At 46.3% G+C, this 16100-nt stretch overlaps 1 protein-coding gene across 1 annotated transcript in view; it reads right to left on the bottom strand.

Moving 5' to 3' along the window:
- Positions 1-16100, bottom strand: part of DSCAM (Down syndrome cell adhesion molecule) — an 853542-nt gene that overhangs the window by 8011 nt on the left and 829431 nt on the right. Inside the window, exons 32-33 of the mRNA XM_010835014.1 lie at positions 10491-10688; positions 8675-8977 (exon numbers count right to left, since the gene is read on the bottom strand). Coding sequence (XP_010833316.1) covers positions 8675-8977; positions 10491-10688 — 501 coding nt within the window. The remainder of the gene's footprint in view (positions 1-8674; positions 8978-10490; positions 10689-16100) is intronic.

The following is a 16100-nucleotide window of genomic DNA, read 5'->3' as shown; positions in this document are numbered from 1 at the left end:
CGAGGGAGAAAGAGAGAGAGAAAGAGAGTGTGTGTGTGTCTGTGTGTGTGTCTGTGTGCATGTTTGTGTGTCTGTGTGTGCATGCATGTGTGTCTGTATGTGTATGTGTATCTCTGTGTGTGTCTGTGCATGTGTGACAAGAGGACAGAAATGGGAGGGTATCAGAGAAAAGGCTGCATATTGAAAGGCAACGCTGGAGCTGTAGGAGAAAAGGACAGAGGCCGGCAGGAGCCCGGTGAAGGCTGGAGGGATGGACCTGGGGACCTCAGAGCTCCCTTTCTGCCCACCTTCCTTCTTCCTTCCCTCCCTGCCCTGATCACCTGTCTGCCTGCAATTCCATCTCTTCTAGCACCTTCCCAATCACCTGATCCGTGTGAGCTACTCCCCAAAACCCAGTGGGAACCCAAAGATGGCCCTGGGGTCTGAGTCCTGCCTTCGCCCTGAGGACTGTCTCCACCCCCTGGCTTTCATGGGTTCTAATTGTACGTCTGTGCTCCCTGCATGGTCATGCCCCCTGCTCTGCTCCTTAGGAGGATAATAGCCCTTGTGTCAGAGTCATGGAGGCGGGGAGAGTGGGGAAGGAGGTAAGAGAAGCGGGAAGAAAGAACGAGATGCCCACCAGCCTGGTCAACATGGTGCTAAGATGGATGGGGCAGGGCGGGGGTGAGGTGGGAACTAGAAGGGCAGGGTCGGGGGAGAGGCGGACAGAGACAGAGAGAAGCAGAGAGATGGGGAGAGAGAGACAAAGAGATGAGGGCAGACAGAGGGAGAAAGGCAGGGAGGAGTGGGTCAGAGGAACACGGCCAGAGGGAAGCAGATGGACGTCATGGAGACATAAGGACTCGGAGAGATGACTGTGAGAGACACAGAGCCACGTACAGACAAAGGTCAGGGGACAGTGAGTCACGGGACAGTGGCGAAGGCGTCTGGGTTATGATTGCAGCTGTGAGCTGGCCCTTGACCCTTGACAGTCCACCTGCCTGGGGGCCTCTGTGATACCTGGGCGTTGAGCCGCACCCTTCACCCCTGCCCTCCCCGCCGCTGGAGCCCAGGCGCTGCGCTGACTCATGCCCTGAAGGATGAGAGGCGATTTAGCCATTATTTCCAAGTTATGCCTTATTATTTGACATAATGGGCCATTTCTCATCCTCTCATCACTGCCTTCCGGGGTCGGTGCCACTAACATCCCCAAAAGTTCAGACTAAATAAGTTGGCATCCATTTCTCTCTCCATAGTTAACTCTGCTCACTGGTGTGCAGATAACTCCTGGCCATGGGCTGCAAGCCAGCACAGACTCCCCTGGTGATCCATCCCAACATCCATCAGCAGATGTGAGCTCAGAGAGTGTCATCCACCACCCCTGGGGCCCTCAGCCCTGCTTGGCCCCACTGTGCGAAAACTGCTATGTTAAACTTGCCTCTTTTTACCTGAAAACCAGGACACCCCACCCCCTCACCCCCCACACCGCACCCCACAGCTGCCTATCAGGAAAGCAAAACCTCCTGAACCTTCTCTATCTGTTTAGATTCACACATGACATTTGAATGCACTTTAGCTTTGGAAGAAAATGGCAAAATCATTCCCAGCACAGAACAAGAATGGACCAACTCAGGAACTCTGTAATGGACTTGCACTCTGTGAATCTGGCTGTTATAGGGTTCTGGCCACTTGTCACACACACCCTGGGAAAAGAAAGTCTACAGTCGAGAACAGTGGTTCTCAGATGAGGGTCATTTTGCCCTCCAGGGCATACACAGCAATGCCTGAAGCTTTTTGGAGATGTCTTGGTTGGTAGGGCAGCTGCTACTGGCTTCTAGACCAAGGCCAGGGATGCTTAGCATCTTGCCATGGTCAGGCTAGTCCCAACCACAAAGCTTCACCCAACCCCAGATGTTAATGGCACTGCTGTTGAGAAGCCCTAGCTTAGATGGTCTAAGCTCTGAATTCCAAGTGGTCCTTATTTCACTTCAGTTTTATTTTGTGCTCAGTCGCTCAGTTGTGTCTGACTCTGTGACCCCATGGACTATAGCCCGCCAGCTCCTCTGTCTATGGAATTCTCCAGGGAAGAACAATGGACTGGGTTGCCATTTCCTCCTCCAGGGGATCTTCCCAATGTGGCAGGTGCATTCTTTACCACTGTGCCACGTGGGAGGCCCTAATTTTACTTGTAAAGCATTGGATTCAATCAGAATAAGGAATTGTACTCCTCTGTCCCTCCTACTCCACAAGGAATTACAGCCTCAGTTTGTCATGGAGAAAAGTAAGGGATGTGCCTGATGGACCAGCAATCAGAAGGTCTGTGTCCGACCTGCCCTGAAGAGGTGGGAGCTCAGAGCCATGGGCAGGTATGAGTAAGAGTGGGCTGAAATCCTGCCTTGAAATACTGCGTCTGTTCAAGTAGTTCTGTGACTCCTGCGAGCTTTAACTCTTACCTATACAAGGGAAGGGCTTCCCAGGTGGTGATAATGGTAAAGAACCCACCAGCCAATGCAGGAGACACAAGGGATGCGGGTTCAATCCCTAGGTTGGGAAGATTCCCTGGAGGAGAGCATGGCAACCCACTCCAGTCTTCTTACCTGGAGAATCCCATCAACAGAGGAGCCTGGCGGGCTGTACAGCCCAGTGGTTTGCAAAGAGTTGGACACAACTGAAGCAACTTAGCATACATGCATAAAAAGGAAATGTGTCTGATCATTTCTAATGAAAATCTTGAATCTTAAAAGAGTCTTTCTTATGCTCTGAACTATCTCATCTGTGAAAACTGGTCAAGCACTTTTGAATTAGAAGTTTAGGGATAAAAAAGGGACAAATGAATGCATTTGGGGGAGCATGGAACTCCAGGGCACGTTCCAATAGCTTTCTTCTCCCTGCTGGACAATTCTTTATTTGTCAGCAAGTGTGAGAACATGTGCACGCTTTCACACAACACTCATGCAGAATGACAGTGAAGCAAGGTCCCTGTGGGCTCCGGTCTCCTCTGGGGACACATAAAAAGGAACTTTCATCAGCCTCTAACAAGGTTTGATGTCTGTGCTTGGATGGAGCTGGAGATTGATGCAAAAGTAAGAAGTCAAGGATGCTTACCTCGACTTCTGGCAATTTCACTTAAAAACCACACAGACTTGCAAGGACACTACAGCATTAAAGAGCTCCTTACAAAGGGGAGCCTGAAGTCTGCCCACACCCAAGCCCGACCAGATCTAACGCTTTTCCAGTTTAATATTAATGCTGCAGTGGTAATGAAAACTCGTAAACAAACCCCTCTTGGTAAATGAATCTTCACTCCCAAACGGCAACCAGGAACAACTCTAAATAAGTAATGTGAGCTGGATACCAGAGGTCCCGCCCGCAGATTCTGTTACCATTCTTGGCTTGTACCTTGGAGGCTTCATGCATTTTTAAGGGCTCATCATTATTGCGATCCTCCTACTTGCTGGCGAACTTTTCAAAACCACACTGAGGTATGAAGTGGAGCTTAAGTTTGTCTGTGCTCATGGTTCTTCTGAAATAGAATAGTTCTGGATAAAAAGCAGGACTGGAAAATCTGCTTAGAGGATAGGCAACCTGGGAACTCGCTGTCGGGGCATTCAGAGACCCTAGTGGGGAAGGGACCTTGAGGGTCAAAGGCAGCTCCAGCTCCCACGTGACACCCTCAAGGACCCCCCACACAGGGGTGTATCCCTTACTCTGAAAGCAGGACCAGTTGTGGAGTGGATGCCAGAAAATACAGGCTGGAGGAAAGGAGGCAGGCGTCGAGGTTGGGTGGGAGAGAGCAAGGCTACCTCTAGAAGGATGGAGGCCAGGGACCTGAAGCCTTGTATGTGTGTGTGTGTGCATGTGTGTGTACGCACATGTGGGTACATGGCTGCATGTGCACACAACAACAGCTGGGAACAAGGCCAGGCTTTACAGGGGATGTGACCTGAGCAGAGGCTGGCTGGTCTTTCAGGTGGGAACCCTGCCTTTCACTCCACACTCTTCTCTTTTGTTAAACACACACACTCAGGAAAGCGTGAGGGATGGGAGGAATGGATCCTAAAACTAAAATCCCCAAACTGCTTTGTATAATTGGTTACTCTGAGAGCCAGCAAGTTGGAGGCAGGCAATGGCCATTTCCAATCAAGAAAACTTCCACTTCATTCATTGTGGCGGAGGAGCAGGGTCAGGGAGCCAGTCAAGGAGGTGCAGACATTCAAGGCTGGAGCCTTGGTGTCCACCTGCAGAGATCAGAAGGGGTGAGGGTACTGCCCCTGCTGCTGGCGGGGCCAGGTTGTATTAGGTTGCAAGTTTGAAACTTTAAATTGATTTAAGTAGCTTCCTGCAGTGGCATCTCTTGACTGCATAGGATAAGCATCATGAATAAAGAAGCAGCAGGAATTCAAGAACGTCAGAAACTGGCTTCTGGTGCTACCTGAAACCAAAAATTGGTACTGTAACCGAAGTGTGAGAGCCACCTTGACCAAGAGGAAAAGACACTGTTAAACTTTCCAGCTGCTTCTCGGAGAAATAGAAGCTTTGTTACCTTTGTTTTAAAGTGTAAAATGTATGTTAGTCACAGTCATGTCTGACTCTTTTCGACCCCATGGACTATAGCCCATCAGGGCTCCTCTCTGTCCATGGAATTTTCCAGGCAAGAATACTGGAGTGGGTACCCATGCCCTCCTCCAGGGAATCTTGCTGACCCAGGGATTGAACCCAGGTCTCCTTCATTGCAGGCAGATTCTTTACCATCTGAGCCACCAGGGAAGCCCTAAAGATAGAAATAGCCATGCCTTATTGAAGAAAACAAAAGTTACAAAACCTGCATTTGATTTGAAATACATAAGTCCTAAAAAGGCAGAAAATTCAAAACTCAGATGTGTTAAAGATGTAAAACTAGATTTTGATACCTGCCTTGGTAGTAGCTGTCCACATTTCATGGGGAACTACCCCCACTGGTGGAAGAGAGTTTGTTTTGACTTAACGAGCAAGATTAGAAAATAAATCACTTTGTTTAAAGTTAGGCTGGAAGATGGAGTAGACTTAAATGTACTCTTTTATTTTACTAATAATTTCTAACAGTTGTAATATTTGAATCAATTGGCCAATCTTTTCATCATCACAATCATCATATATTAATTCATTCAATAACATTTATTAAGCACCTACTATACATCAGACAGTGATAGGAGTATATATTCAATTAATTAAGTCAGTTGAAAATAATTCTTGGACACTTTTTATGCTGTCCCATATCTGATAGGCACTGGGGGAAAAATAAAGGTAACTAAGACATGTTTCCTATTTTCCTGCAGCCACAGTCTGGCCAAATTCATTTTTAACTTAATCCTGATTTGCAAAGAACTTAAAAGCTTGGGATTATAAATGGAGAAAAAAAAAAAAGCTCATCAAAAAAGAACTGATGGCAAGGAAACAGATATCCAGAGACTTGGATGACTGATAAGCATTCAGAAACATGAGGAAACACAGGTAAATAATTTGGTTTGAAAGACCTGCTCAAGGAACTGCTAATTTTGACAGTCTCCAGTCAGCAGGATACTACATTGTAACTTTGGGTTTTGTGCCCAGTGTTTAATTTAGTTCCATTATAAAGGAGATACAGGAAGGCTTCCAGAGGATGACGTATTTTTCTAAAAGCATATCAAATGTTCAATGATAATTTTGGCATCTAGAGTGGACAACACAGTTTGTGGACATTAGAATTCAGGTGAATTTAAAAGCTTATTCATACCTAAAGTTATAAAATCATTTTAGTCTAAAGAGTATATAAAGGGACTTCCCTGGGGGTCCAGTGGTTAAGAATCCACCTTGCAATGCAGGAAATGTGGGTTTGGTTCCTGGTCAGGGAACGAAGACCCCATGAACTGTGGAGCAACTAAGCCTGAGTGCTATAACTACTGAGCCTGAATGCCACAACTAGAGAGTCTATGAGACTCAGCAAAAGATCTCACCTGATGCAAGGAAGATCCCACTCGCCACAGCTGAGACCCAACACAGCCAGATAAATAAATAAATAAATAATTTAAAAAATGAGATTAAAAAACAATATATACATAGTGTATATATTATGACATAATACATACTACCTTCTCTAGCTTTTCTCAATTGTTCTGATGGATCCAGGCAACAATCTCATGAAAACAGTTTAAACATTTTTTAATATGAGTCAAAAAACACTGAACAACAAGTCATCAACAAGACACAAACCTTTAACTATTTCAAGACCTGCGCACATACTTAGTGCTCCTCCGGGGGCTTGCTGTGTGCAAGGCGAAGTGTGGTGTGTGTCTCAGATGGCAGTGTGAAGTACTTAACTGCTGCTCAAGTTGTGCCGGACTCTTTGCGGCCCCATACACTTAGCATGCCAGGCTACTCAAATACTGGAGTGGGGTGCCATTTCCTACTCCAGGGGATCTTCCCAACCCAGGGATTGAATCTGCATCTCTTGCATCTCCTGTATTGGCAGGCAGAATCTTTGCTACTGCTTTACTTTTATCTGCCAAATATGGATGCCATTTTCTTAATTTGCCTTACTAGAAATTACAATGCAATATTAAGTAGCAGCGGTGAGAGCAGACACCTTCATCTCATTCCTGATCTTAAGGAAATAGTATTTATTCAATTTTTCACCATTAAGTATGATGTTCGCTGTTTCACATACATGCCCTTTCTCAAGTTGAAGGAATTCTCTTTTATTCTTACTTTGTGGAGTGTTCTTATTTTTTTGAGAAAAATGTTGGGTTTTGTCAAATGCTTTCTCTGCCTTGAATGATCGTGTATCCACCCCCCCCCCAATTCTGTTAATATTAATGATTTTATATTGAACCATCCTTGAATTCCTGAGAAGTCCCACTTGGTCACAGTGTATAGTTGAACTGGTAGACACATAAATGAGGTGGATGCTGTCCAGGAATCAAGGGCCACGGAAGGAAAATAAACCAAAGGAGGAAAGCAGGGGTCGGGGGCAGCACCTCACCCTGAGACCATCACTGGGGTCACTGTGGGAGCCCTAACAGCACGTCAACCAGGCAAGACCCAAGCAACCACTACTGCTGCTGACATCTGCATCAGGCAACACACAGCTTACACAAAGCCCAGATAGTGGGCGTCTATGTCATCCCCATTTTACAGATGAGCCAACTGCAGCTCAGCAAGACTAAACAAAAGGCCAGAGGCTCATTTTTCTCCTCTCCTGTCTTCCTCAACCTCAAGCTGTACAGCCTCAAAAAAGTCATGATATTTATCCTACACTTGCATCTGCCTTGCAAATAAATGCCAGCAACAAAAAGTCCTTTGGATAAAAGCACCCACCGATAACAACATCTCCCTGAGGAGGTAGACAGCACAGAAATAAATGAAGCCATCATTCTTGATAGTTGGCTGGTGTGGATCTTGACTCGGTTTGGGAGATTAGTTGCTGGATAGACAATTTTTATTTTATATATTTTTATGCATTTCTAAAGCTTATTTCAGCCTGGCAGACTGCTGAAAAGCCCAGAGGAATCATGGTGATTTAAAATGGATATACATTTTTGAAATAGAACCAATAAAGTGGCTCAGAAAATAGGAAAATGAGAAATAAAACTGGGTTCAACAAGAATGGATTAGCCAGTGCACAAAGTCAAATCTATAGACAGGAACTTCAGGGTGAAAAAGGAAAAAGGATTTTTCAGATGAGAACTACAACTGGTTGCCATGGTTTGGATGCAGTCTAAAGATGTGTTTAATTTGTCCTGTATGATGATTTGCACAAATCTGAGCAAACACTTGAAAACTGTGAGTCTCCATGTAAAACCCAAATATCTGTCTCCCTTTGAGAATCTCCTCTTACAGGCCCCCATTTCCACTCAGGATCAGTTGGCAGGAGTTTGCTGGAGTCCTTTTCCTCTACAGTCACTGAACTCTTGAGTTCTCCATGTCTCTATCCCTCCCTTTGCTCTGCTCGTCACCCTCTTCACTCATTCACAGGATCTGCCAGGCCCTGCAGGCCTCAGGGTTTGCAGCTTCTACTCACTCTACTGATCAAGGCAGACACCAACGTATTGCCAACCTGATACCAGCCATTTACTGTCATTTTGGGAGACTCAGTGAAGCCAATTTACAGAGGCTGGCTCACTGGTAAGACTGCTGTCCTTCTAAAACCCTCACCCCCAATTTTCAATACTTCTCAGGCAGCGGAGAACTCCCTTCTTAGACCCTGGGCTCCCAGAGCTTTGTGATCACTTGACTGACAGTATATGGCCGAAGTGCTGCATCAGTTTCCAGGCCCAGGCTTAAGGAAATGGCTATTTCCACTGTCCATCTCTTGGGATACTGGCTCTTAGATAGGAGGAAGCATAAGCCAGATCATGGAGAAACCTGTGTTGGGAGGACATGGCCAGAACCTACCCTCCAGGTTAGTGACTGAACATGTCTTCTCCAACCTAACTGGGGTTCTCCATGGACACAGCTGGAATGGATATGTGTGTCCCAATCAAGCTCTGACTCAATTTCAGATTCATACATGAAATAAATGATCATTGTTGCTGTAAGCCTCTAGGCTTTGGGGTGGTACATGGTTCAGCAATCAATAAACAGAAGACTAGTCTAAACACCAACAAGGCTTTCACAGTGGAAGAGTGTGTCTTGGGAAGACGTGCTTCCCCGACACTGGTCCAGGCGTGTCTCGTCTCACCTGGCCGATGTGCCTTTGGAACTGCCATGTTCATCACTCGTCCTCCATCCTGAGGTTTGGGGGGAGAGGCGGTGAACCTGCAGATCCCTGACTCCGAAGGGGTGCTGGAGGTCAGACTGTCTGTGTACTCATTTGTCCCTGCCGTCAACTGCTCGGACGATGTGTCTGAGATGAAGCACTCCGTGATGGTGAACTTGGCGTGCCTCAGCTGCTCTTCCATCTTGGCATGCTCGTAGGCCCTGGCCAGTTCTTCGTAAGTGGAGGAGGCACTTTCTGTGGAGACCATGCTGCTTCGAGCTCGATCTGTGCCATGAAAAAGAGAAAACGAGATGATGAGTCATCACTGGGAGTCTGCACTGACCGGGTGGTGATGGTGACTTGTGGCTGGTTCTCCCCACCACTGGGCAGCCGGACAGGAGTCCTGGGTCTTTATCTGAGGACTGCCTTTGTCACTGTGAGGCCACCTTCATGAGCCTCAGCCATGTGGCTTCAGGGCTTCAACTGACTTGCTGGAGGCACCTGTCCCCAATATGGGACATTGCCATAGATCAGTAATACACCCCCCTGAAAACTTCTGCTTTTAATTAAGACAGCTTGCTTGTTGTTTAGTTGCTCAGTCGTGTCTGACTCCTTGGGATTCCATGGACTATAGCCCACCAGGCTCCTCTGTCCATGGGATTCTCCAGGCAAGAATACTGGAGTGGGTTGCTATTTCCTCCTCCAGTGGATCTTCCCAACTCAGGATCAAACCCATGTCTCCTGCATTGCAGGCGGATTCAAGACAGGTAGGAATGCAATATGCATGAATACGCCCCTCCCTGCTCTGCAAGTCTTCCTGGGCCACAGGGACACTTTCATTGTCAGGAACGATCTGAGCTCTGTGTTCAGCTCCTCTGGCCTCCGTGGGGCAGGAATACAGGCCAGTCCTTAGCAATGAACATGTAACTGCATGGAATTGGTCACTAGGCAGAATCGCAGCTGAACCCTGGGGCACATCCTTTGTGTTTATGGCTCACCCTTTATGGGGACCAGAGACCTGCCAGAACCCTAAAAGGTACATCTTGGGTAAGAGGACTCTCTAGATTTTAAACCCACTCAAAAGTTCTGAAGTCACCTCAGTGGAATTCTGAGGTTCTTGTAAGAGAAATAACTGCCATAAAAATAAATGTACGTGGTGATGCTCCACCTCTGGAAGACTATTTTTGAAGTATATCATCCAGAACAAAAGAAAATGAGTATGAAAATTTCCTACAGCTATTAAGTTTAGATAGAATTTCTTTTCAAAATTTTAGGTTGGAGGGAGGGTGGGCAACCCAGTGCTATTCTTAGGCTCTGTCTTCCCTCTAGGGTGAGGTCTTGGCGAGTGGGACAGACAGATAATCAAGCCCTGTTTCATTGTCAAATGGATCAGCCATGTTCCCCATCCAGGGTGCTGTCACCTTGTCATGCAACTTCAAGTCCAGTCTTAATCCTGGAGATGGGAGTGGGCCACACACCCTCTTAAGGTATAATCAGGGTGATTTTAATCATGGGAGAACACTTAGAAACTTCTGTGTTTCTCTCAGCAGAGCAGGAGTGAAGGGCAGAGGGAGCAGTGTGAGTCTGAGATTCGGGATGCCTGCAACATAGATTCTTTTGGTTTTGCTTTGCGGACTTTGCTGGACCCTAGATTTGGCCAATGAAGTACAGCTTCATCGGTACCCGTCAGGTCAATGGTCCAGCAAGTTGAAAGTGACCTTGAAAGGGTGCAGGCAGGGCCCTGAAACTCAGAGTGTAGTCCTGCTCATTCAGGGAGGAGGCGGCAGGCAGGCCCTACCTGTGTCTTGTGAGGGGCTGACGCTGTAGCTGTCACTCTCCTTGTCCATTGAGCCTGCGGCCCTGGGCGTTGGCAGCCTCCAGTCGGTGGTGAGGGTGTGTGTTGAAACGGTGGGGTGGGGTCTGTTGAGGGTCCACTGGCTGGCATACCGGTTCCTCGCTGTGGGCCCAGCCTTGGCATTCCTCCTGGTGGTGGGATCTGGGAAGAACCAGAACAAAGTCTATGTTTGTCTTTGGGAGGGTGGTTGGCTGTGATCAAGGTGTGGAGTGGGGTGCTCCCGATTCAGCTCTATGATCCACTCACGCTGCCTCCGGGAAGCTCTCTCTGATTGCCCTGTATGGAGCACTGGTTTCCTTTCCCCTAGGGTCTGAAGCACTCATGTGATACTTAAGCACTTAAACAATCCCTGTAGAGAAAGAACATCAGATTTGGACTGAAGAGTTATGAATTTGAGTCTTACTCTGGGCTCGTAATAGTTTCATGACACCCCTCATATCACTTAAACGTCTTAAGAATCACCACCTTCTGTAAAAGGAGAGAGTTGGACAGCGTATGCACTAATGGGGCTTCCTTGCTATAGTATTACCTCCAGGTATTCTTACAGGTTGAACTCTGTTCCCTCAAAAAGATTCATATGTCCACATCCTGAGCCCGGAACCTCAGCTGGTGATCGTAGTTAGAAGTAGGGTCACTGCTTTTGCTATTAGTTCAGATGAGGCCAGACTGGAGTAGGGTGCCTTCTGGAGCTAACATAACTGGCGTCCTTACAAGACAAGGAGACGGACAAGGAGGAGAGGGTGATGGAGGCAGAGATCAACAGCCGCAGCTGGACTGAGGAGCTCGGAGACCACCACCACACACTGGGAAGGGGCAAGGAAAGGTCCTCCCCTACCAGCTTCAGAGGGGGTGTGGCCTGCTGACACCTTGATTTTGGACCTGTTGCTAGTGGGACTGTGAGAACATCAATTCTGGTTCTTTAAAGCCACATCAAAAAAGAAAAAAAAAGCCAGGCAGTTTGTGACATGTTTTTAACAGCAGCTCTAGGAAAGGAAGCAGGGGTCTCCTGTATAGATTGCTGTCTAATATTAACTCACTGCCTCAAGTATGACTGTTGTTCATCAACTAAATTGCAGTGCTCTAGAGCAGGGAAAGAGGGAAGATCCATTTTTGTCCAAACACTCTCTTATCCCTTTGCATATGGCAGCATCTCTTCAACGTGATTGTCTGAACTCTGACGATGACTTGGGTGATTCGATGTGGAGAACAGAGGGTTCATGCATGTTTGGATGTCCCGGCTCTGCCATCTTCAGAAACACAGAGATTTATGGACACACAGGCTGAAGCCAGGTGGCTTTCATCATCTCTAAGTCTGGGAACAGAGGCAAGAGGTCAAGTGGGTAGATGGAGTTCTTAGCTCAGCTCTTAGCTAAGAAAAAAAAGATGGTCCAACAGCACCGAGTGTTGGACACTGGAATTCTGTGGAAAAGGGAGAGGCCCAGTTACTGGCATGATTTTTCTGGGGCTCCATCCTGAAGGCAACATAGGGTCCTTCTCCATTTTTGAATTCTCTGCTTTTCAAAGAGGAGTTTTAGGCAGTTCTATTTCAAAAATGATCCGGCTACCTCTCTACACTGCCATCTGTGATGACTGCTTATCACTAATGGAGCACTTTCTAAAGAACAAAAAACAGAGGGACAACCTGTGGCCTGATGACATGGACTCATGATGCTCCTGAGCCTCCAAGTCTCTGCAGGACAGAGTAAGGGTGTACATCTTGGGATCATCCAAAATTAACTGAGAGCCTACCATGATCTCTGGACACAGACTACCTTGGATGAATACATGCAGCCCAGAGTCACTTTACAGTTGAGGTGATGGAAGCTCAGAGAGAAGTGATACAGCTATTAAGTGATAAGAACAGAACTCAAGACCCCACCTGTCAGTCCAAGACTGCCCATTACTTGGCCAAGCGTGTCCTCAGCCGGACCCCTAAGAGTCAGGCACGGAGTCTGCGTGACACTAGCTTGCTTATAATTCCATGCTGGGTCATGGGGCACGACACTTGAAAGTGGTGAAATGACTTTCTTTTAAAGTGTGGGATTTTCCTTTTTGCCAGTTTCCAGTTATCAGACTTGGAATCTAATCCATCATTCTACAACATTGCAGAGAAGCATAAAGATGGCAGCTTGGTCGATATATTTTAAGATTTCCTGGATCATCAAAATGCTCCGTCTTGGTGCATAATTCTCTGGGGCATTGATTTTCAGACACATTTTATCCGTTACTTGCAAAATTCCATGGACGACTTTATTGGAGGATTTTTGGGGGCCTTGATTAGAATGTAAATGAGTTATGCTAGAGCACCAAGCTCTCTGGACAGAAAGGTATGAATGATAATTGGGTTTCTCTGCCTAAATGCTAGGAGAGAGGTCCTCAAAGAGACAGAAAAACCTCCTGGTAGGAGGCTGCATGTCTCCCAGGCACTGTCAACATGATAAGTGGAGCTTAAATAGTGGAGCTTGTTATTTAAATGCTAATGAATCTTTTCCAGAAAATTACCCAGTCCCTTACATAAGTTTTGAGGGTTCTTATTTTTATTCTTCTTTAAGCTGCTTGTTGGTGCAGCTAGGGATCAAGTTTACTCCTGGTGTGGATGCTTGTGGAAAAAGGGGTCAGCTTGAGAGTCTCACTTTCAGGACACAGTTTCCTCAAACTCCCCAAACCCCACACCTGTGAGCTTCCTCCTGCCAAGCTCACCCACCAACGGTGGGCCAGAGAGAAACCTTCACTCCCACAGACCCCTTTCACCAGTAAGATCACTCTATCTGGAAAGTTCCATGGTCACGTTGCACTATTCAGGCCAGAAGTCTTTTCCAGTTAATTTTGTTCATTATCACTTTTTTTTTTTTTTCCTAGATGAAGACAGCTTTACCAGTGGCCTGATAATGTTGGGAATATAGGTCATGATATTACTTTTTGAACTGCAGTTTGTCCTGCTCTAAGCAAGCATCCTATGGGCAAAATTGTCTCTGTATACTACAGAGAATACTACTCTGTAGAATACTACAGAGGGGTTGACACATTTTTTAATCATCAAGTTTTCTGACCTGAACTGAACTTTTCTGTAAGATAGTTTCTAAGATAGCAGCTAAAACAAAAACCTTACTTGGGTTCCACTCAGTAATCTTTGTACATCTTCCTAGTTAATCTATTAACCAAATAAATGTTGGGGTTTACTGCCTCTGCATGGAAAGTAGTTTATCTGGGACCTCAACATTACAAATAAATTCCAGTGATGAGGTACCATGCTTGCTAAGCAATCAATGATAGGGTGTAAGTGATATAAATAACTCTTGGCCTTTCAACACCAGGTCTGAACTGGAATTATTAAGCTTCTGCCCATTGAATCAAATTATTTTAATTATCTTGAACTTGGGATAAGAGAGGATTTGGCAGATAATAGGGTTATAAAACATGCCATGTGGACCGCAATTGTGGGATTAATCGGCTTTTACTCCCTGCCACTGGTTTTTGACTTTTTCAGATGCTGAGGCCTCGGCTTTGTAGGATGAATTTACCAGTTGTCTCATAGAGAGAATGTAATGAGGAGGGGGCTGAATATTCCTATCATTTAAAGAATAAAAATTTATGATTCACACCCTAGACTCTTCATCCCCATCAGGTACTTTTCCGCTGTATGTTGAGTACCAGGATAGGTGATGGAGTGTGGAACTTTTTTTTTTTTTTTTTAAGTCACAACAGGAAAGATTCAATCCATGTTGTAAACTCTTCTTATTTTATATATATGGGAAGTGACTTTCCTCCCTGGAGGTCCTATTGGAAGCATCGTCTCTGCTTAGAGGCAGTGTGGAGGGGTTGAGAGTGGGGTTTTGGGGTGAGCTCCTCTGAAACTGGTGCAGCATCACTCCTTGAGGGCTGTGACCTCACCAAGTGCCCACTGCCTTCCTCTCCGGGACTGGGGTGATGACCTCACCCACCATCAACACTGTCGAGAGATGTGAGTGAGATTAACCAGCTAGTGAACTGCAGGCATGTGGGAGGAATCAACCAACCTGGGACCGAACCCGTGATTCCTGAGTGACAAACACTTGACCAGGGATGGAGAGCATCCTGTTTAATGAAGATGATGATGGGAGATTTGGTAGGTGGACCAGGAAGGCTAGAAATTCACTTTAGAGAACTTGACCGGAAATAGCCATGAAAAATCACAGAACTAGATGTTGGACAGTGAAGCCTAGGTTGTTGCCACCTGTGGCGTCACAAAGAATTGGACACAATTTAGCGACGGAACAAAAACAACAGCATAAAATGCTGGAGAATGCCAGGAATGCAGAAAGGCACTGACTGGTAGTAACTAGGGGAGACAGAGGTGAGGGGTGCAGGGGGACATGTCTTATTTGTCTACTAGTCCAGCCCTGCATGTGCTTGGGATGCTTGGTGAACACTCTTTGCATGAAAGAATGAGTGACAATGGATGCATGATGTCCAGGCAAATATGACAAAACACACCCGGGTGATCTCTAACAGTGATCACACATCTTTGTACCCTTGCACTCTTGTAAGTAAAAAAGTGTATTCAGGTTCCCCAAAGTAATGATAACTCTCGAGAAAAAGAAAGTGTTACTTGCTCAGTTGCGACTCTAGGGACTGTAGCCTCCCAGGCTCCTCTGTCCATGGAATTCTCCAGGCAAGAATACTGGAGTGGAATGTCATGTTCTTCACCAGGGAATCTTCCCAACTCAGGGATCGAGCCCAGGTCTCCTGCATTGCAGGTAGATTCTTTACCATTCGAGCTACCTTCAGTTCAGTTCAGTTCAGTAGCTCAGTTGTGTTGACTCTTTGCGACCCCATGATTCGCAGCACGACAGGCCTCCCTGTCTATCACCAACTCCCGGAGTTTATTCAAACTCATGTCCATCGAGTCGGTGATGCCACCCAGCCATTTCATCCTGTGTCATCCCCTTCTCCTCCTGCCCCAATCCCTCCCAGCATCAGAGTCTTTTCCAGTGTGTCGACTCTTTGCATGAGGTGGCCAAAGTATTAGAGTTTCAGCTTTAGCATCAGTCCTTCCAATGAACACCCAGGACTGATCTCTTTTAGAATGGACTGGTTGGATCTCCTTGCAGTCCAAGGGACTCTCAAGAGTCTTCTCCAACACCACAGTTCAAAAGCATCAGTTCTTTGGTGCTCAGCTTTCTTCACAGTCCAACTCTCACATCCATACATGACCATAGGAAAAACCATAGCCTTGACTAGATGGATCTTTGTTGGCAAAGAAATATCTCTGCTTTTGAATATGCTATCTAGGTTGGTCATAACTTTCCTTACAAGGAGTAAGTGTCTTTTAATTTCATGGATGCAATCACCATTAAGTATCTGCAAAGTGTCCTGGCCCTGGGGGTTGGGGGTGGAGGGAGGATGCGACTGTGTACATAGAAACACTTCTAACTGCAAATCCTGCCTGGTCCCCATAACCCCACTGCTGACTCATCATCCCATCATGCTGTTCTAATTTTTCCTTGTTGAGTTCAGTTCAGTTCAGTCACTCAGTTGTGTCCAACTCTTTACGACCCCATGGACTGCAGCATA

The sequence above is a fragment of the Bison bison genome, unplaced genomic scaffold (genome assembly GCF_000754665.1).
Source record: "Bison bison bison isolate TAMUID 2011002044 unplaced genomic scaffold, Bison_UMD1.0 scf7180017864037, whole genome shotgun sequence".
NCBI lineage: Eukaryota > Metazoa > Chordata > Mammalia > Artiodactyla > Bovidae > Bison > Bison bison.
The sequence above is the reverse complement of the archived record's forward strand: the minus strand, read 5'-3'. Positions and strand labels throughout refer to the sequence as shown.